Source organism: Schistocerca gregaria, chromosome 7, assembly GCF_023897955.1.
Source record: "Schistocerca gregaria isolate iqSchGreg1 chromosome 7, iqSchGreg1.2, whole genome shotgun sequence".
Taxonomy (NCBI): Eukaryota; Metazoa; Arthropoda; class Insecta; order Orthoptera; family Acrididae; genus Schistocerca; species Schistocerca gregaria.
The window spans coordinates 198,596,923-198,620,122 of NC_064926.1; the positions used below are offsets into that span (position 1 = coordinate 198,596,923).

Genomic DNA, 23,200 nt, shown 5'->3' on the forward strand with positions numbered 1-23,200 from the left:
CACTTGTTTTCCCTTCATGTGATAACATTTATCACAACTTTTACTAGTTTGTTTTTAGAGATCTTTGCAGCCCCAAGAAGAGGAATGCATCATGTGTCATTCATTACTATAATCTTTCTGTTTGCAAATTTACCAATTAGTATTGTTGTATATCATTACAGTTAGTTTCCAGTTGTTTTTTGTCATATAATTCCCCCCCCCCCCTCTTGTTTCACCTTCACTGACTGTTGTAAGTGGTGTTACATTTCCAGTCCACCACATTTTTCAATAAATTAATAAGGAGACAGAGAGGCCATGCTATACTTGCATTTAGTAGGTAAAATTGCAAGCACTGCTGACAGACACATACAAAAGTAGAGAAGCTACCCTATATTTCAGAGCCAAATCAAACAATGGAAAATCAAGGATGTTTTTGTTGTTGTGGTATTCAGTCCTGAGACTGGTTTGATGCAGCTCTCCATGCTACTCTATCCTGTACAAGCTTCTTCATCTCCCGGTACCTACTGCAGCCTACATCCTTCTGAATCTGCTTAGTGTATTCATCTCTTGATCTCCCTCTACGATTTTTACCCTCCACGCTGCCCTCCAATGCTAAATTTGTGATCTGTCGATGTCTCATAACATGTCCTACCAACCGATCCCTTCTTCTAGTCCAGTTGTGCCACAAGCTGCTCTTCTCCCCAGTTCTATTCAATACCTCCTTATTAGTTATGTGACCTACCCATCTAATCTTCAGCATTCTTTTGTAGCACCACATTTCGAAAGCTTCTATTCTCTTCTTGTCTAAGCTATTTATCGTCCACGTTTCACTTTCATACATGGCTACACTCCATACAAATACTTTCAGAAACGACTTCCTGACACTTAAATCAATACTCAATGTTGACAAATTTCTCTTCTTCAGAAACGCTTTCCTTGCCATTGCCAGTCTACATTTTATATCCCCTCTACTTCGACCATAATCAGTTATTTTGCTTGCCAAATAGCAAAACTACTTCACTACTTTAAGTGTCTCATTTCGTAATCTAATTCCCTCAGCATCACCCAACTTAATTCGACTACATTGTATTATCCTCGTTTTGCTTTTGTTGATGTTCATCTTATATCCTCCTTTCAAGACACTGTCTATTCCGTTCAACTGCCCTTCCATGTCCTTTGCTGTCTCTGACAGAATTACAGTGTCCTCGGCGAACCTCAAAGTTTTTATTTCTTCTCCATGGATTTTAATACCTACTCTGAACTTTTCTTTTGTTTCCTTTACTGCTTGCTCAATATACAGATTAAATAACATCGGGGATAGGCTACAAACCCTGTCTCACTCCCTTCCCAGCCACTGCTTCCCTTTCGTGCCCCTTGACTCTTATAACTGCCACCTGGTTTCTGTACAAATTGCAAATAGCCTTTCCCTCCCTGTATTTTACACCTGCCACCTTCAGAATTTGAAAGAGAGTATTCCAGTTAACATTGTCAAAAGCTTTCTCTAAGTCTACAAATGCTAGAAACGTAGGTTTGCCTTTCCTTAATCTTTCTTCTAAGATAAGCCATATGGTCAGTATTGCCTCATGTGTTCCAACATTTCTACAGAATCCAAACTGATCTTCCCCAAGGTCGGCTTCTATCAGTTTTTCCATTCGTCTGTAAAGAATTCGCGTTAGTATTTTGCAGCTGTGACTTATTATACTGATAGTTTGGTAATTTTCACATCTGTCAACACCTGCTTTCTGTGGGATTGGAATTATTATACTTTTCTTGAAGTCTGAGGGCATTTCGCCTGTCTCATACATCTTGCTCACCAGATGGTAGAGTTTTGTCAGGACTGGCTCTCTCAAGGCTGTCAGTAGTTCTAATGGAATGTTGTCTACTCCGGGGGCCTTGTTTCGACTCAAATCTTTCAGTGCTCTGTCAAACTCTTCACTCAGTATCACATCTCCCATTTCATCTTCATCTACATCCTCTTCCATTTCCATAATATTGTCCTCAGGTACATCGCCCTTGTATAGACCCTCTATATATTCCTTCCACCTTCCTCCTGTCCCTTCATTGCTTAGAACTGAGTTTCCATTTGAGCTCTTGATATTCAAGCAACTGGTTCTCCGTTCTGCAAATGTCTCTTTAATTTTCCTGTAGGCAGTATATATCTTACCCCTAGTAAGATAAGCCGCTACTTCCTTACATTTGTCCTCTAGCCATCCCTGCTTAGGCATATTGCACTTCCTGTCAATATCATTTTTGAGACATTTGTATTCCTTTTTGCCTGCTTCATTTACTGCATTTTTATATTTTCTCCTTTCATCAATTAAATTCAATATTTATTCTGTTACCCAAGAGTTTCTACTAGCCCTCGTCTTTTTACCTATTTGATCCTCTGCTGCCTTCACTATTTCATCCCTCAAAGCTACCCATTCTTCTTCTACTGTATTTCTGTCCCATATTCCTGTCAATTGTTACCTTATGCTCTGCCTGAAACTCTGTACAACCTCTGGTTCTTTCAGTTTATCCAGGTCCCATCTCCTTAAATTCCTACGTTTTTGCAGTTTCTTCAGGTTTAATCTACAGTTCATAACCAATAGATTGTGGTCAGAGTCCACACATGCCCCTGGAAATGTCTTAAATTTAATACCTGGTTCCTAAATCTCTGTCTTACCATTATATAATCATTCTGATTCCTTTTACTATCTCCAGGGTTCTTCCATTTCATGATTCTTGAACCAAGTGTTAGCTATGATTAAGTTATGCTCTGTGCAAAATTCTACCAGGCGGCTTCCTCTTTCATTTCTTAGCCGCAATCCATATTCACATACTATGTTTCCTTTTCTCCCTTTTCCTACTCAAATTCCAGTCACCCATGACTATTAAATTTTCGCTTCTCTTCACTACCTGAATAATTTCTTTTACCTCATCATACATTTCATCTATTTCATCATCTGCAGAGCTAGTTGGCATATAAACTTGTACTCCTGTAGTAGACGTGGGCTTCATGTCTATCTTGGCCACAATAATGTGTTCACTATGCTGTTTGTCGTAGCTTACCTGTACTCCTATTTTTTTTATTCATTATTAATCCTACTCCTGCATTACCCCTATTTGATTTTGTATTTATAACCCTGTATTCACCTGACCAAAAGTTTTGTTCCTCCTGCCACCGAACTTCACTAATTCCCACTATATCTAACTTTAACCTATCCATTTTTCTTTTTAATTTTTCTAACCTACCTGCCCAATTAAGGGATCTGACATTCCACGCTCCGATCCGTAGAATGCCAGTTTCCTTTCTCCTGATAACGACGTCCTCCTGAGTAGTCCCCGCCTGGAGAACAGAACAGCAAGGCCATTTTGGTTAGTGTTACAAGGCCAGATCAGTCAGTCATCCAGACTGTTGCCCCTGCAACTACTGAAAAGGCTGCTGCCCCTCTTCAGGAACCACACGTTTGTCTGGCCTCTCGGCAGATACTCCTCCATTGTGGCTGCACCTACAATACGGCTATCTGTATCGTTGAGGCACACAAGCCTCCCCACCAATGGCAAGATCCATGGTTCATGGTGCGGGGGGGGGGGGGGGGGGGGGGGGTCAAGGATGGTGCAACAATAATATGGAAAAAGAGATTGCTACTCACCACAAAGAGGTGTTGAGTAACAAATGGGCACCACGGAAATAAAAAGTATTCAGCCTCCAGACCAAGTCCTTCATCGGAAGTAGAAAATTCACATAAGCACAGTTCGTACACACTTGGCCACTGTCATCTTTGGACTCTAAGGCCTGACTGCCGCTTTGTGTGTAGTGGTTGGTTGGTTTGTTTGTTTGGGGAAGGAGACCAGACAGTGTGGTCATCGGTCTCATCGGATTAGGGAAGGACGGGGAAGGAAGTCGGCCGTGCCCTTTGAAAGGAACCATCCCGGCATTTGCCTGGAGTGATTTAGGGAAATCACGGATAACCTAAATCAGGATGGCCAGACGCGGGATTGAACCGTCGTCCTCCCGAATGCGAGTCCAGTGTCTAACCACTGCGCCACCCCGCTCGGTTTTGTGTGTAGTGAGCAGCAACCTAGCTTGGGTGGGTGGTGGGGATACCAAAGAGGCATGGGGTGGGGAGGGGAAGAAATAGCGGGATGGGTGTGGGGGAAGATACTAGTGTTGCTTGTGGGAGCATGCAGTGATATAGAGGGGATTGGATGGTGGCTAGGTGCAGCATTGGGAGGCTTTGCTGGAGGGAGTACAGAAGTCAATGGAATCAAACAGTTCTCAGTTCGGGAAGCATTTGGCACTAGGTGTCAAAGAACAGGTTGTGCCATTCCCATAAATTATGGGCCAGAGCTTTGTTGTTGCGGAGATAATGCTCAATAGCATCCCAGATGCATCCCGTCTGCTTCAGGTAAGGTGAGCTGGTGGTCGAAGCATCAATGTCAGATCACTATCATGCTCCTCAAACTGCTGTAGCATGATTCTAACCATTTGACATAACAGTTGTCTCGCTGGAAGATGCCGTCATTGTTGGAGAAGAACATCATGCAGGATGGGATGTAGTTCATGCAGAATAATGTTTGTGTTGCCAACAGCTGTTGTGGTGCCTGTTGATTACTAACACAGGTCCTATGAAAACTCAAGTGAATGTCTGTGTTATTATAGTATTGCTCCAACAGCCTGCATCATTAATGCAATACATGTTTTGAGCAGCTGTTCTCCTGGATGATTGTGTACAAGGAGAAATATAATGCATCTGACCAGGTGACTTTTACATTCATCCACAGTGCAATCTTTATGATCCTATGTCCACTGCAATTGTAGTTGATAATGGCACTGGGTCAACTGGAGAACACACGAGGGTAATCTGCTGGAGAGCCCCATGTTCAGCAATGTGCATTGAACACTGTGCTCCAAAACAGTTGTGACTGGACCAGCATTGTACTTTGTTGTCAGATCTGTCACAGATTTCTGCCTATCATACTTTACAGAGTTGGTAGGCATCCAATCTCCTCATTCTGTAGTATCGTATGGATGTCCAACATTTTTATCACCTGCTGATTATTCAAGTGTCCTTCAACCATTTTACATAGATTCTCATCCATTTTCCATAGATTCTCATGAGAGTAGCATGCAAACAGCTGACCAGCTTCACTGTTTCTGTGATACTTATTCCCAGGTGCCAGGCCATAACAATCTGCTACTTGTCAAAGTTGCTCATGCCAGCACATTTCTCTATTGCAGCTTGTATCATTGCTAAAATGATTCCTCATTGGTATCTTCTCTGCTTAAGTATTCTCCTTACTGCACCACAAGCCTACAATGCCACTATGTAGCATTCAGTCTCACAGGGGGTGGTGGTAGTAAGATTTTATCTCATCAGTGTAAGTATGTAAAGTGGGTCATCAGTGATAGTAATTACACTAAAATTAAGAGGAAAGCTGACAGGTGGCGTGAGTGCAACCAACATCCAACCATCGTTACTGTTGATGACCAAAATATCAAGCAATGAACTAAGATTGCTTGCATCTAGAGTGGAAGCATATTATTTATGAACTTGCATGCAATAGTTAAATAATGTTTTGGTGGCACTCACTGCTCATGACACTATTGAAAACCACTCCTTGTTTTCCTTTCCTGTTTTAGTTCACAGAATGCTACATTATGTATTGCTTGAATAAAGTTCATTCAAGAGCAAAGAACATTAGTAGGAAATTGAAGATATACTTGTATTTCATTAAGGTTAAATTGGACATTAGTTAAGCATCCTTTAAAATGATATAATAATTACTTGCACTTATGATCCTTCCTATTTTTTACACTTATCTGTATCTAAATATTATTACATGTTTTCAGAAGTGTATTCATTATTGCAACATTTTCATGTATCATTTATTCTGGCAACAAGATTGATTATTATTCCAGTATAGATAAAAGATAGTGATTAAAGTGGGATGTGTGTGGTTAATAATAGTCTGTGTAAAAAAGCTGATAGTGTAGTGCTTTCCTTTGCTGGATGTGTTATTCCACAGAGATTCTTTATTATGTTTTATGTTTTTCTGTAATGACTCTGTAGACTTCTTTACCAACCTGCTTCGCGATTGCTGTGAAGGATCTCTTAGAATATATTTGACCTTGAATTTTTTAAGAATAAAGGAGACAATTCACAAAAGGCAGAAGTGCTGCATCGTCTACAGTTTCAAAAGAAAAGGTACAGAGCTTTGCTAGCTTGGGAATGAACTTCCTTTTTCAAGCTTGTAGGAAAAACACACTCACATGAACATGCGTGTCTCCCTACATTGTGCTCAGTCGACTGCCAGCTCTTTCCTGGCCCACAGTGAGTGTACTGGGGTGAGGTGGGAGTGTTGGGTGGGGTGGGGTGAGGGATGGAGAGAGGTAGGAGGCAGGGATGGTATTGGAGGGAAAAGTCATCTGTGGGTTAGCTAAGAGTGCAGGTAGAGGGTTCAGATGGCAGATGGCTGGGCACGTGGTTTCATAGACTAGTGTGTGAAATAGCGGCACACAACTAACTGACACAAACTGGGGGTAGGTCCTGGGGCAGGTGATGGTGTACAAACACTCACTCACACACAAACACACACAAACACACTATTGGGTAGGGGTTTGGAGGGACAGTGATTTACCTTAGTTTTAGGCCAGGGAGGGTAAGGGAGCGAAGCATGAGATGTAAGGATAGCTCAGAAAAGCTGGTTATGGTGGTGGGGAGGACCCAGATAGCACAGGTTGTGAAGGATCCATTGCAATCTCACATATTGTGCTCTGTTGCATGTTGTGCCACTGGGTGATCTACATTGTTTTTGGCAACAGTTTGGCAGTGGTCGTTCATTCTAGTCGACAGCTGGTTGGTTGTCACAGTGTAAAATGCTGTGCAGTGGTTGCAGCAGAGCTGTTGTATAACATGTCTGCTTTCACAGGTGACCTGGCCTCTGATGGGGTAGGTTAGGCATGTGACGGGACAGGAGTAGGTGGTGCTGGGTGAGTGAATTGGGCAGGTCTTGCGTCTGAATCTTCCAAGAGGTATGATCCATGTGGCTGGGGATTGGGAGTGGTAGAGGGAAGGACTAGAATGTTGTGGAGGTTGAGTAGGCAGTGGAACACCATTGTGAGAGGAGTTGGAAGTATGTTGCGTAGAATGTGCCTCATTTCAGGGCATCATGGTAAAGAATCAAAGTCCTGACAAAGGATGTGGTTCAGTCGTTCCAGTCCCAGGTGGTACTGGGTGGCAAGGGGGCTGTATAAGTGTGGTTGGTTCATGGGATGGATGTGAGGAACAGGTGTGTGTGTGAGGATATGGCGCTGGAGATCTATTTGTGGACTAGGTCTGGAGGATATTGCATGTCTGCAAAGGCTTTTGTGGGGCCTTCATCATACAGGGAGAAGGAGTTCTCATCACTACAGATGCATCTACCATGGGTGGCCAGACTGTATGGGAGGCATATTTTGGTGTGGAAGAGGTGGCAACTGTCAAAGTGCAGGTTCCATTGGTGATTGGTGGGTCTGATGTGTAGCAAGATGGGAGCCATCTGAGGGGAGGCAATTGACATCGAGGAAGCTGGCACAACGGGTGGAGGAGGGCCAGGTGAATTGGATGGGAGAGAAGGTGCTGAGGTTGCGGAGGAATGAAGATAAGATGTCCTGGCTTTGAGTCCATATTATAAAACTGGAACCAAACCAGCAGTTTGGGGTTTTGGGAAGCTAAGAATGTTTCCCATAGGTTGTACATTAAGAGATTGGTAAAGGAGGGTGCCATGTGGGTGCCCATGTCTATGCCACAGATTTGTTTGTTTACCTTCCCTTCAAAGGTGAAGCAGTTATGGGTTAGGACATAGTTGGTTGGCATATGAGGAATGAAGTGGTTTCGGAATCTGCAGGGCAATGGTAGAGATGGTGTTCAGTCGTGGCAAAGCCATGGACATGAGGGATGTTGGTGTATAAGGAGGTTGCATCAACAGTGACAGGTAGGGATCCTAGAGGTAAGGGTGTGGGGATAGTTGAGAACCAGTGCAGGAGGTGGTTGGTATACTAAGAACTTCTGTATACATGTCTGTGTAGGTACTTCCTCTCACGAAGTTATTATGATTGCCTTCCCAAATTGAAGAGAAGCATGGTCCCTCAGCATGATCCTCCACATGCAAACAAAATAATAAATCTGCACAATATTTGTGCTTTCATTTACGATAACGTACGTTACAGTTCTCATTCGTGAGTTTTATTCGTCAATAAGACTACATTTTCATGTGTGAATGAATTATGTAGGAAGTCTGATTGGGATGCTGTATTCCAGAGTAGCTACTACTACTAAGTAATTTTTTTATTGTATGAGGAACTTCAGTTCATTTTTCTAAAAGGTACTGCATTCAGTCTTCCGTAGATAAAAATTCATTTTATGTGAGCCAACAACGGCAAATTGAATGGAAGTTACTGGAAAAGGGATGAAATGTGCTCAATTTCAGAACTTCAATTAGGAACTTGATGCCACGCAGTAGAGCCATGAAAACTGAATATTTGCTTTAAAAATAGAGATCAACATAAAAATCATTTCCGCCCTTTTTATTGCTCATGAAAACCACACATTGCATGATGTACCACCATACAGTGACACCTTCAGAGGTGGCGGTCCAGATTGCTGTACACATTGGTACCTCTAATACCAAGTAGCATTGATGCATGCCTGTATTCATCGTGGCATACTATCCACAAGTTCACCAAGACACTGTTGGTCCAGATTGTCCAACTCCTCAACAACAATTCAGTGTAGATCCCTCAGAGTGGTTAGTGTGTCTTGTTATCCATAAACAGCCCTTTTCAATCTATCCCAGGCATGTTCAATAGGGTTCACTTTTGGAGAACATGCTGGCCACTCTAGTCGAGCAATATCGTTATCCTGAAGGAAGTCATCCACAAGATGTGCATGATGGGGGTGCGAATTGTCATCCATGAAGACAAATGCCTCATCAAAATGCTGCCAATATGGTTTCACTATCGATCGGAGGATGGCATTCACATAACGTATAGCTGTTACGGCGCCTTCCATTACCACCAGTGGCATACGTTGGGCCCACATAATGCCACTCAAAAACAGCAGGGAATCTCCACCTTGCTGGACTCGCCAGGTATTTTACACATTTGTCATAATAAAGTATTGACATGCTGCGTTCTGTTAGCTAGGAACTCTTCAATCCAATCACACAATTGGTCTGATATTCCATATGATCTTACTTCGTTCATTAAACGACTGTGGGGAACTGTATCGAACGCCATGCGGAAGTCAAGAAACACGGCATCTACCTGTGAACCCGTGTCTATGGCCCTCTGAGTCTCGTGGACGAATAGCGCGAGCTGGGTTTCACACGACCGTCTTTTTCGAAACCCATGCTGATTCCTACAGAGTAGATTTCTAGTCTCCAGAAAAGTCATTATACTCTAACATAATACGTGTTCCAAAATTCTACAACTGATCGATGTTAGAGATATAGGTCTATAGTTCTGCACATCTGTTCGACGTCCCTTCTCAAAAACAGGGATGACCTGTGCCCTTTTGCAATTCTTTGGAATGCTACGCTATTCTAGAGACCTACAATACATCGCTGCAAGAAGGAGGAGCGAGTTCCTTCACGTACTCTGTGTAAAATCGAACTGGTATCCCATCAGGTCCAGTGGCCTTTCCTCTTTTGAGCGATTTTAATTGTTTCTCTATCCCTCTTGTCGTCTATTTCGATATCTACTATTTTGTCATCTGTGCGACAATCTAGAGAAGGAACTCCTCTGTGAAACAACTTTGGAAAAAGACATTTAGTATTTCGACCTTCAGTCTGTCATCCTCTGTTTCAGTACCATTTTGGTCACAGAGTGTCTGGACATTTTGTTTTGATCCACCTACTGCTTTGACATAAGACCAAAATTTCTTAGGATTTTCTGCCAAGTCAGTACATAGAACTTTACTCTCGAATTTATTGAACGCCTCTCGCACAGCCCTCCTCACACTACATTTCGCTTCACATAATTTTTGTTTGTCTGCAAGGCTTTGGCTATGTTTATGTTTGCTGTGAAGTTCCTTTTGCTTCCGCAGCAGTTTTCTAACTCGGTTGTTGTACCACGGTGGCTCTTTTCCATCTCTTATGATCTTGCTTGACACATACTCATCTAACACATATTGTATGATGGTTTTGAACTTTGTCCACTGATCCTCAACACTATCTGTACTTGAGACAAAACTTTTCTGTTGAGCCGTCAGGTACTCTGTAATCTGCTTTTTGTCACTTTCGCTAAACAGAAAAATCTTCCTACCTTTTTTAATATTTCTATTTAAGGCTGAAATCATCGATGCTGTAACCGCTTTATGATCGCTGATTCTCTGTTCTGTGTTAACTGTTCAAATAGTTCGGGTCTGTTTGTCACCAGAAGGTCTAATATGTTATTGCCACGAGTCGGTTCTTTGCTTAACTGCTCAAGGTAGTTTTCAGATAAAGCACTTAAAAAAATTTCACTGGATTCTTTGTCCCTGCCACCCGTTATGAACGTTTGAGTCTCCCAGTCTATATCCGGCAAATTAAAATCTCCACCCAGAACTATAACATGGTGGGGAAATCTACTCAAAGTATTTTCCAAATTATCTTTCAGGTGCTCAGCCACAACAGCTGCTGAGGCAGGGGGCCTATAGAGACATCCAATTACCATGTCTGAGCCTGCTTTAACCGTGACCTTCACCCAAATCATTTCACATTTCGGATCTCCGTCAATTTCCTTCGATACTATTGCACTTCTTATTGCCATAAACACACCTGTTCCTGTCGCAAAGTAACTATTGCGATGTGATCAAACTGCAGTATTGATCATCTAGGCATGGTTGAACTATAGACAACACGAGACGTGTACCTCCTTCCTGGTGGAATGACTGGAACTGATCGGCTGTTGGACCCCCTCTGTCTAATAGGTGCTGCTTATGCTTGGTTGTTTATATCTTTGGGCAGGTTTAGTGACATCTCTGAACAGTCAAAGGGACTGTCTCTGTGATACAGCATCCACAGTCAACATTTATCTTCAGGAGTTCTGGGAGCCAGGGTGATGCAAAACTTTTTTTGATGTGTGTCTAAACATCATGTATATGGCTGCAGTGTTTTACACGTCTCATTGTTTATGATGTCATATCTCCTGAACAGTGGTAGGTAGGTTGGTGGTTCTTACCCCAAACAACAGTTGTTGCTAGACAGAAAGGGATATGTGTGCCAAGTTTGGTTGAAATTGCTCCAATGGTTTAGGGGAAGATGTGGAACACACACACACACACACACACACACACACACACAGTTTGCATTGATATGATGTTACCATTAAAAGTCTCTTCCTGTCATCACATGTCACAAACCTTGCCAGCTCAGTTGAACTGTTGATCTAGATGGCATAACTCTCATTTTGTCTGTTCTAGAGCTGTTAATCTTGTCCAAGAACTGAACTCCATTTTAACAGGCCTCTGAAGGCAAAGCAGTACTGACCAACTGCCATGTCATCCTCACACCAAAGTTGTTATTGAATGCCGTTATGGAGGGCCATGGGTTCAAGACACCACTTTTATGGCTGTTGTCAGTTTTTGTGATCTACAGCTGCTATGTCTCAGTAGAGCAGCTCTTCAATTGGCCTCATAAAGGTTGAGTGCAACCTGCTTGCCAACAGCACACAGCAGACCTGGACGGACACCTATCCAAGTGCTAGACACACCCAGTAGTGCTTAACTGTAGTAATATGACGGGAACTGGGGTATCCGCCACAGCAAGGCCGATTAATCTTGTCTAATGAGATATATTTTGAGAGTGAATTTCTTTCGTTTCTGCCACTGATCACAAAACTTTTGGTCTTTATTATCATTTTCAGTTGGCAGTGACCATCTTCAGGTCTAGATCTGTTTTATAACTTGTCCTAAAATAATAAAGCCATAGTGGCATCACACAAAATTAGCATGCATTGTTGTTGAGTATGACTTTGCCAGAACTTGGCATAGTTTACATCTCATTTTAAATATGTGTGATGATGCTATGCTGATGTTGTGTATATTTTGTGACAATGCCACTATGACTTTATTGTTTTAGGCCAAGTTATAAAACAGATCTGAAAATGGTCGTTGCTGACTGAATTTGGTAATTTAAGGACAAACGTTTTATAATCAGTGTCGGAAATCAAAGAAATTCATTCTACACTTCCTGGATCACTGTTTTAATTTGTGACAATGTTGGATCTGATTGATGCTGATACAATCACACAAGATCTGTCAGACCCAATGATACACGTCTGCTGAGACGCACCTTCAGCAGCTCTGTACTTGGAGCGCCCTCTGCTGCCACAATGTAGGATGACTTGCTGCAGCTGGTCAGGCCATACACACTCGGAGCCACCTCGCTGCGACACCTTCATTTGTGTTTCATCCTTCTGGATGTTGTGATAGCTGTACTCTCTTTCTTGCTATATTATTTGTAACTATTCTTCATATGTTTGGAGAAATACAGGTTAAGTAAATCTTCTGTTTGGTGTGTTACCTTGTTCACTAATCATTTCTGCTCCTTTCCAGCTTTCCTACAATGACAGTTGCTGCACCATTCAGTTTCCCACCTCTCCTTACGATTGTGTACGAAGTTGTACACAACACAAGGTTTTGTCACTGTGTGTGATGTGTTTGTATTACTTGTTTAGCAGTGTATAGTCCAAAGAAGCATTTAACATGCTAATAGCATTTGGAGAACCTCATCAAAATTACCAACAACAAGACTAAGTCATGAAGAAATATATCGAGACTGTGTGCACAAATCACTACATGTTTTCTGTGATTGGAGGCATAGATTTACAAATGTAACTGTGTGCAACAAATTCAGATTCATAACAAGAAAGTCAGAATTTATATTAAGAATGATAGAAGTGGAGAGCCTTTTGCAATAAATCTCATATAAATGTCTCTCCACCTGAACAATATTTCGCAAACCCATCTGTAGAATTGTACTTATTTGAGGTTTACACCCTTCTCAAATTCGTGTTCACCACCCATGAAATGATTCCTAGACTAGGACTGCATACTGCCACTGTTTTTAAATTAAAATCTGGACTTATCGACTTCAATGTTGTAGACTGATGAGGTCACTGATTAATCGAATGCTGATGTAAATGTTTACAATGTTTGCTATTGATGGGAGGTAAACCTTCACTGGTTACGTCTGTATTTGTAATAAATACATGAATCCTTCCAGTATTTTATCCCTATTTTCGTGTAATTTATCCTTTAATGTAGTGATCTGAAAGGAGGCTATCACACACTACTCTTTGGTTTTTATTAACACATTTAGTAAAAAACAAATAATCAACTCTAAATTTTGTCTGTGTACTCTGTGTCACCCCATGTTTAAAAGGCTGTACAAGGGCTGGTATAACTCTCTTGTGGAACTGTTCATGTTCTTTTTAATGTAGCTGGGTAGTCAGAATGGTAGCTCATATTCTTATTCTTCAGTTTGTTCAACCGTAGATCTGAAGCACCCTCTACAAAAATATTTTCCATTGGGGGGGGATGAATATGAGGCAGTTGGTATGCATCCTTCCTTGCCTAGTGTGTGTAGAATTTTACACAAATTGCTAAGGAATATATTATCTGGAAAATTCATTTGCTCAGTCTGTAGTATTACAGTAAAAGAGGTTTACAAATAAGAATATCACTTTCCTCTTGCAAGTCCATATCCTTTAGCAGCAGTGGGTACAGTTTCAGTCTGTGGCTAAAGCAGTTTTTCTCAGTAATCTATAATGGGTAGACTAATTGCAAAAGGTGAATTTCTTAAGCTTGTTGAGCCTCATGGCATGTAGGAGTAATACGAATCTAATTTCAAAAGTTGCCCTATGTAATGAGAGGAGTACTTGTTGCAGTTGTGTTTGTATATTTGTGTATTTGTGATTTTAATGTCTGAGGGTTGTTGGTTGTGTTTAATTGAATTTTGTACTGTATTTTAACGATGGAGACAATGTTATCATTTGATTTCTGAAAGAGATTTGACGTATTGTATTATGTATTACTTATAACAGGAAGGACAGATGATATTTTGAGTTCTTTGCCTGACTTAAATGGAATGAGTCAAGTGGTAGGATTATGCTACTAGTTATTTAATTTATATTTTCTTTGCTATTATGTCAACAACATTTATTTTGTTTCCATTATTAGAGACATTGGCATTGCCGAGTTAGATCACTTTCCATGAGCATTAAGGTTAACATTGTGTATTGTGTTAAGTGAGGACTTGTTATTTAGTTCATACACCATAATCAAGGGATATTTTTATGTTTGTCATTAAGAGAAACTTGTAGTGAGGGATGAAGCAGAGGATTTTGATACTGTTAAGTAGTTCTTTGATGTTTCTTACAATAAATTTTTATCACTATGAACTTTTGGCATAGCTATTGACTCAGCTTCTTCCGAAGATTGCATTTAAGATAGTTTATGTTGCTTAAACTGACCATAATGAACACTCATTTTATGGATTTTAGGTCAAGGTCTAAGTTTGGGAACTACTGAATTCATTATCGGGAGGTTTTTCCATCTTTCAGTTATATTGTGTACATAGTTCCGCGTAGTCAGCGCGTACACAACTTTCCCACTAGAGTGCGCCCCGCTAAGCATAACAGCGCAGGCGCAGTGCTCAACCATCTGCTAACGTAGAACCTTATATCCTCGCAGATCACACTCGCGCAGTGATACATGAACGCGCAAGGTATTATAACGAGTGTACAGACCTCCAATTAGTCAGTCTGCATTAGTCTGTACCAGTCTGCATTTGTCTTTACCAGTCTATGGTTAAGTTTCAGTCTGCACCTAATAAGATTATCATATCCCTGTACATAGCCATGAAGAGAAATGTATAGACACTTTGTCAAGTATCAGAGATATGTGAGAATAAGATTAACACACCAAGACCAAAGGAACTTCAGATTGTCAATTGTAAACAGCATCCAGAATCAAGTTACGTAATATATATGTTTTTTATTGTTTTAATAAATGTGTGTGAAAATTAATCAAGTTCTGTTTAAAGTTGGTCACTGTCAATCTCCTACTCTAAGAGTGCAAGTGGCATTTCTATCGTCGGACCTAACAGCAGAAGATAAACACGCCACGATAAGACCACGAGACATATTGCTGACACTCGCCTACTTCGTTAGAGCGACAAGTCAAATAATCTGATGGTGTGTGTACCGAAGGTCTTACAGTACGCACACCACAAGTTAACAACTCAGAAATGCTACTTTCACTAAACAGAAACAAAAATGAAAGTATTTTGCACTTACAAACACTACTTTCCTAATGCTACTCTGGTCATGTTAACTCTTTATGGCCTTGTTTCCTCCATCTCCAGCAGTTACCCTGAGGTATTCATTCCTGGCCCCAGTCACTATGCCTGCTTTGTTGATTTTGGCTGCAGCAGTACTTTATCAAGTTAAGCATGCAGAATGTTATTTCCCCCCAACTTAATCTTTTGCCTGACTCTTGTAAAGTAGTTTCTCTTGCACGTCCTCTGTTTTGATATGTGAATTCTACATCTAACAGCTGGTGTTGCCCATCTAGATTTTTACTTATAATACAGCCATCTGATACAGCACCACTGTTTCAGTTTGAAACCAGTCAGAACAACTGGAAATAAAAATTAGTAAATCAGAACAGCTGTTCAATGGCTTGTAGCTAATTTTAAATTTTCTGTAAGTTATATTAAGGTATTACTTTTTTTAGTTATATTTTTAGTCCATTAACCCAAGGATTCTCTTTTCACAGACTTGCAATGAGAGCATTACTTCTGTGCAGTGTGGTGTCCTTGGCAGTGCTGGTTATGATGAAATTGTGGTCACGACATATACTGGTATGTATCACACTGCTATATTAAATTCACCTAAATACACTGATGAGCCGAAACATGACCACTGCCCACCACTAGACTGAATGCCGCTTGCTGGCACTGTGAGCATTTGACCTGGCAAGGAAAGTACATAATCGAATAGCAGGTGAATGGGGAATCATTCTAGCAATGATATGGGCCCAAAATGGAGAAATCCATTGTCATAAGCGACTTTGATGATGGGCAGGCTGGTGTGTCCCTGTGCCTGGGAATCAGAGTAACTCAGAAAGGTGAAGCTGGTCAATGGTTCACATGCTCCTGTCACGAGCATCTATGGAAAGTGGTTGAAGGACATGGAAACCATACACAGACAACAAGTTGTGGAATGTCCTTGCCTCATCTCAGAACATAGAGAGAGAAGGTTTATGTGATCTGTTAAGCAGGAGAAGTGTCAATTTATGGCAGATCTGACGACAGACTACAATGCTGGTCCATGCACAAATGTTTAGGAGCACACCATTCAGCACACATTGTCGATCATAGAGTCCCGCAGTAGACAGCCCCTGTGTGTTTCAATGTTGACCCAATGACATAGTCAAATATGGTTGCAGCGGGCACGAGATCATGTGGAAACTGTCACATCGTTAGATGAATCATGTTTCTTGTTTCACCAGTGGCCGGATACATCATTGTCCAGGTGAACAGCTGCTCGAAAGATGTAGAATACCACTGACAGGCTGATTGGGCAGTAATATGTTATGAGGAACATTCACTTGGCTTCCATGGGACCTGTGGCAGAACCAAAGGCACCATGACAACTGATTCATGCCTGATGACTTTTCCAACAGTGGTGGCATCTTTTAACAGGACAACTGTCCATGTCACAATGCCAGTATATTGTCACAGTGCTTTGAGGATCATGATACTGAACTGATGTTGATGTCTTGGCCACCAAACTGTCCTGACCTGAAGCCAATGAAACACATCCAATTGGATCACATTGTGTGCCAGCTCCCCAACCACAAACCACCAGTCTGTAACTTATGGAAACCGTATAACCTAGGCATTATGCACAAACATCTGGTGCACGTACTTCCTTAAACCCCCCAAGAACTTGTCGAATTCATGATATATGGATATGGTACTGTATTGCGTACCCTAGGAAGAGAAACCTGCTATTAAGTAGATGGTTGTAATGTTTGGACTCATCAGTGTAAATAGAAACATAACATTAGCCACCCAACTGCTTCTACCTCTTTTTATTTAGGAACAATAAATTGTAGAAGAAGTGTTAATAGAGTTGGAAGAGGAATCAAAAAATATCACATGGGTTTAGTAGGATTATTAGGTGTAAAGACTAACTAAGAAATGAAACCAACAGGAAATTTAGATACTGGGTCTGTTGTAAATTAGAAATAATATTGCAGGTACTGAAAGAGTTTCATACAGAATGAGTCTGCAGAAATAATGCTCACATTCTGGTGAAGAATAATAAGACTTGAAAGCATTACAGAGGCTGATAAATGACAGTAAATTCCATAACAAATGATTTTGTGGGATATTAGGAGTGACAGAGAAGAAAAATGTCTTTATAAACATTGAAAAATGAATCGTATCAGTGAAGTAAGAATCTGACAAATATTGCAGGCAGTGGTAGCACTGATGGTATGCAAAAGCTTTAGAGATAAGGTTGAATAGTCAAGTTCCATGCAAACAGAATTCTTGTTGCTGATGCGCAATTGGATCCAAGTGTAGAAAATAAAAATTCACCGTGGTATGGTATCAGCAACAATAAGATGAAAAAGGATCAGCAGGGGTGCCATTAAAAACATCAGACTGTAGAGGGTGACATATCTGAAGAAACAGTAAACTTAGGAGACACCATTGCTGGAGTGAAAAAGCAACCAGAGGAGGGTCGAAGAACAATTGGTAGAAATGGAAAGCACACACCTGACAACAGTAGTGTGTGGATTGTTGTCTTCTGCGTAGTCAACAGTCTAGTTGGTTGGTTGATTTAGTGGAAGAGACCAAACACCGAGGTCATCGGTCTCATCAAATTAGGGAAGGATGGAAAAGGAAGTTGGCCATGCCCTATCAAAAGTACCATCTCGGCATTTGCCTGAAGCGATTTAGGGAAATCACAGAAAATCTAAATCAGGATGGCTGGACATGGGATTGAACCCTCATCCTCCCAAATGTGAGCCCAGTGTGCTAAACACTGTGCCACCTCACTCAGTCCAACAGTCTAGTTGAAGCAACAAAAGGAAATACAGAATTTGGAGAGAAGATGGTAAAGAATCAAGGGTTTCCATACCCATATCTTTCAAGAAAATGATTTCAAAGTGGGCATTCTGCAGGTTTTTAACAGGATAGGAACTGGAACTCTTTTATGGCTACTTACAAGTTGCTGTTTGTCCTCCAAAACATTAAAAATGCAGGGTGTCCGAAAAGTCTTTCCCTGATTATATAAATTGATAACTCAGGCTAGAAGTAAGATACAAATATGAAACTGGTGTCTAATTGTTTACAAACTATCAAAGTTTTTTTCACACATCAGTAAACTTCCACATGAACACCCTTGGTAGCATGTAGCACATCTAGGCGATATTCAATTTCCGTCCACACATTAGCCAACATCACTGGAGGGATCGATTCAACAACTGTGGTTATCCGTTGCTGCAGAGTTTCAAGATTTGGTACACGTGTTCGGTAGACCTCGTCCTTGACATAATCCCATAAAAAGAAGTCTAATGGGGTTATGTCAGGAGAGCATGGAGGCCAAACCATTGGCCCATCACGACCAATCCATTGCCCAGGAAAGGTCATAATGAAATAGGCACGGACGTCCAAACCCTAATGAGGCGGTGCACCGTCTTGCTGAAACAAGACATCAGGGTGATACTGAAGCAGCTGAGAAACAGCATCCAGTTGCAACATGTCCAGGTACACTGCAGATGTGATGGTAACCTCAGCGAAGAAGAATGGTCCGATAATTCGATCGTGCAGTAGCACGCACCAAACATTCACCTTTGGACTGCCCCTGGTGCTCTCCATGACCTCGCCAGGGGGTTGTGAACCCCAAATGTGCACATTATGGCAATTCACTACTCCACTGACAAAAAAGGTCACTTCATCGGAAAAGGCAATTTGTCTGAGATAACCATCATCGTCCTCAATATGTGATAGCATTTCGACCGCAAAGTCATATCGACGTGTACTGTCATTGGGCAACAAGGCCTGAACAATTTGCACTTTGTATGCACAAAACAATAAACGTTTTGTATACACGAAACAATAAACGTTTGTGTAAAATGTCATGGAGAGAGCTTTTTGGCATCTGTAATTCACGTGAGGCCCTGCGCACCGATTTCCTTGGACTTTGCAGAAAAGACTACCTTACACCTTCCACCCTGTCTGCTGAAGTTCTTGGTCGACCAGACCTCGGAAGGTCAGCAACCGATCCTGTGTTCTTGAACTTCTCATACCAGGCTTTAATGCTCTTGACATCAGGTGGATTCCTTCCAAATGTTGTCTGGAAGTGTGTCTGCACTGTGGTTGGTGATAGTGTCTCATGGTACCACAGCACACACTGTGCCTTCTCTTGGTTAGTTAACGTGGCTTCTTGGGCACTGCTCCTCATCCACCACTTACGTACTGCGAACCTAAAACAGAAAAAAAAAACTTTGATAATTGTAAACAATTCTACACAAGTTTCATATTTGTATCTTACTTCTAGCCTGATTTATCTATTTATGTAATCAGGGAAAGTCTTTTTGGACACCCTGTACATCATACTTCCAGGTCTAGCCCCCACCCCCCATCTCCCTCCTAACCATACAAACTATCATGTAGGCTCTCTTGTGAAGAGATACAAAGAATATCAAAATTATTGTAAGGGACACTGAACATCACTAAAACAGAAAAGAAAATGCCCTCCTAAATTCATAAAGACCCATGAAAACTGGGTAATAGAGAGAATATTTCTGAGAACTTTTGAGTTCAGGCAAAGCTGGACTCCAAGTAAAAGTAGATGATTATCAATAAGAAGAAAGTTGTTGTTGTTGTTGCGGTCTTCAGTCCTGAGACTGGTTTGATGCAGCTCTCCATGCTACTCTATCCTGTGCAACCTTCTTCATCTGCCAGTACCTACTGCAACCTACATCCTTCTGAATCTGCTTAGTGTATTCGTCTCTTGGTCTCCCTCTACGATTTTTACCCTCCACGCTGCCTTCAATACCAAACTGGTGATCCCTTGATGCCTCAGAACATGTCCTACCAACCGATCCCTTCTTCTGGTCAAGTTGTGCCACAAACATCTCTTCTCCCTAATCCTATTCAATACTTCCTCATTAGTTATGTGATCTACCCATCTAATCTTCAGCATTATTTTGTAACACCACATTTCGAACGCTTCTATTCTCTTATTGTCTAAGCTATTTATCGTCCACGTTTCACTTTCATACATGGCTACACTCCATACAAATACTTTCAGAAACGACTTCCTGACACTTAAATCAATACTCGATGTTGACAAATTTCTCTTCTTCAGAAACGCTTTCCTTGCCATTGCCAGTCTACATTTTATATCCTCTCTACTTCGATCATCAACAGTTATTTTGCTCCCCAAATAGCAAAACTCCTTCACTACTTTAAGTGTCTCATTTCGTAATCTAATTCCCTCAGCATCACCCGACTTAATTCGACTACATTCCATTATCCTCATTTTGCTTTTGTTGATGTTCATCTTATATCCTCCTTTCAAGACACTGTCCATTCCATTCAACTGCTCTTCCAAGTCCTTTGCTGTCTCTGACAGAATTACAATGTCATCGGCGAACCTCAAAGTTTTTATTTCTTCTCCGTGGATTTTAATACCTACTCCGAATTTTTCTTTTGTTTCCTTTACTGCTTGCTCAATATACAGATTGAATAACATTGGGGAGAGGCTACAACCCTCTCTTACTCCCTTCCCAACCACTGTTTCCCTTTCATGTCCCTCGACTCTTATAACTGCCATCTGGTTTCTGTACAAATTGTAAATAGCCTTTCGCTCCCTGTATTTTACCCCTGCCGCCTTTAGACTTTGAAAGAGAGTATTCCAGTCAACATTGTCAAAAGCTTTCTTTAAGTCCACAAATGCTAGAAACGTAGGTTTGCCTTTCCTTAATCTTTCTTCTAAGATAAGTCATAGGGTCAGTATTGCCTCACGTGTTCCAGTGTTTCTACGGAATCCAAACTGATCTTCCCCAAGGTCAGCTTCTACTAGTTTTTCCATTCGTCTGTAAAGAATTCGTGTTAGTATTTTGCAGCTGTGGCTTATTAAACTGATAGTTCGGTAATTTTCACATCTGTCAACACCTGCTTTCTTTGGGATTGGAATTATTATATTCTTCTTGAAGTCTGAGGGTATTTCACCTGTTCAAACATCTTGCTCACCAGGTGGTAGAGTTTTGTCAGGACTGGCTCTCCCAAGGCCGTCAGTAGTTCCAATGGAATGTTGTCCACTCCAGGGGCCTTGTTTCGACTCAGGTCTTTCAGTGCTCTGTCAAACTCTTCACGCAGTATCTTACCTCCCATTTCATCTTCATCTACATCCTCTTCCATTTCCACCAGATTGTCCTCAAGTGCATCGCCCTTGTATACACCCTCTATATACTCCTTCCACCTTTCTGCTTTCCCTTCTTTGCTTAGAACTGGGTTTCCATCTGAGCTCTTGATGTTCATACACGTGGTTCTCTTATCTCCAAAGGTCTTTTTAATTTTCCTGTAGGCAGTATCTATCTTACCCCTAGTGAGATAAGCCTCTACATCCTTACATTTGTCCTCTAGCCATCCCCACTTAGCTATTTTGCACTTCCTGTCAATCTCATTTTTGAGACGTTTGTATTCCTTTTTGCCTGCTTCATTTACTGCATTTTTATATTTTCTCCTTTCACCAATGAAATTCAATATTCCTTCTGTTACACAAGGATTTCTACTAGCCCTTGTCTTTTTACCTACTTGATCCTCTGCTGCCATCACTACTTCACCCCTCAAAGCTACCCATTCTTCTTCTACTGTATTTCTTTCCCCCATTCCTGTCAATTGTTCCCTTATGCTCTCCCTGAAACTCTGTACAACCTCTGGTTCTTTCAGTTTATCCAGGTCCCATCTCCTTAATTTCCCACATTTTTGCAGTTTCTTCAGTTTTAATCTACAGGTCATAACCAATAGATTGTGGTCAGAGTCCACATCTGCCCTTGGAAATGTCTTACAATTTAAAAGCTGGTTCCTAAATCTCTGTCTTACCATTATATAATCTATCTGATACCTTTTAGTATCTCCAGGGTTCTTCCATGTATACAACCTTCTTTCATGATTCTTAAACCAAGTGTTAGCTATGATTAAGTTGTGCTCTGTGCAAAATTCTACCGGGTGGCATCCTCTTTCATTTCTTAGCCCCAATCGATATTCACCTACTATGTTTCCTTCTCTCCCTTTTCCTACAATCGAATTCCAGTCACCCATGACTATTAAATTTTCGTCTCCCTTCACTATCTGAATAATTTCTTTTATTTCATCATACATTTCTTCAATTTCTTCGTCATCTGCAGAGCTAGTTGGCATATAAACTTGTGCTACTGTAGTAGGTGTGGGCTTCGTATCTATCTTGGCCACAATAATGCATTCACTATGCTGTTTGTAGTAGCTTACCCGCATTCCTATTTTCCTATTCATTATTAAACCGACTCCTGCATTACCCCTATTTAATTTTGTGTTTATAACCCTGTAGTCACCTGACCAGAAGTCTTGTTCCTCCTGCCACCGAACTTCACTAATTCCCACTTTATCTAACTTTAACCTATCCATTTCCCTTTTTAAATTTTCTAACCTACCTGCCCGATTAAGGGACCTGACATTCCACGCTCCAATCCATGGAATGCCAGTTTTATTTCTCCTGATAACGACATCCTCTTGAGTAGTTCCCACCCGGAGATCCGAATGGGGGACTATTTTACCTCCGGAATATTTTACCAAGAGGACGCCATCATCATTTAATCATACAGTATAGCTGCATGCCCTCGGGAAAAATTACGGCGGTAGTTTCCCCTTGCTTTCAGCCGTTCACAGTACCAGCACAGCAAAGTCGTTTTGGTTATTGTTACAAGGCCAGATCAGTCAATCATCCAGACTGTTGCCCTTGCAACTACTGAAAAGGCTACTGCCCCTCTTCAGGAACCACACGTTTGTCTGGCCTCTCAACAGATACCCCTCCGTTGTGGTTGCACCTAGTTAGTTAGTTATTTAGTTATATTACTTGTTCCATGGATTATGAACACGATTCTTTCGTAATGATGTGGAACGTGTCAAAGTACACAAGATTCATTTATCCCAA

General features: G+C 41.2%; 1 protein-coding gene across 1 annotated transcript in view; it reads left to right on the forward strand.

Moving 5' to 3' along the window:
• The window catches only part of LOC126281937 (Bardet-Biedl syndrome 7 protein homolog), a 118,547-nt gene that overhangs the window by 25,930 nt on the left and 69,417 nt on the right, over positions 1-23,200 (forward strand). The window contains exon 7 of the mRNA XM_049981283.1: positions 15,765-15,849. Coding sequence (XP_049837240.1) covers positions 15,765-15,849 — 85 coding nt within the window. The remainder of the gene's footprint in view (positions 1-15,764; positions 15,850-23,200) is intronic.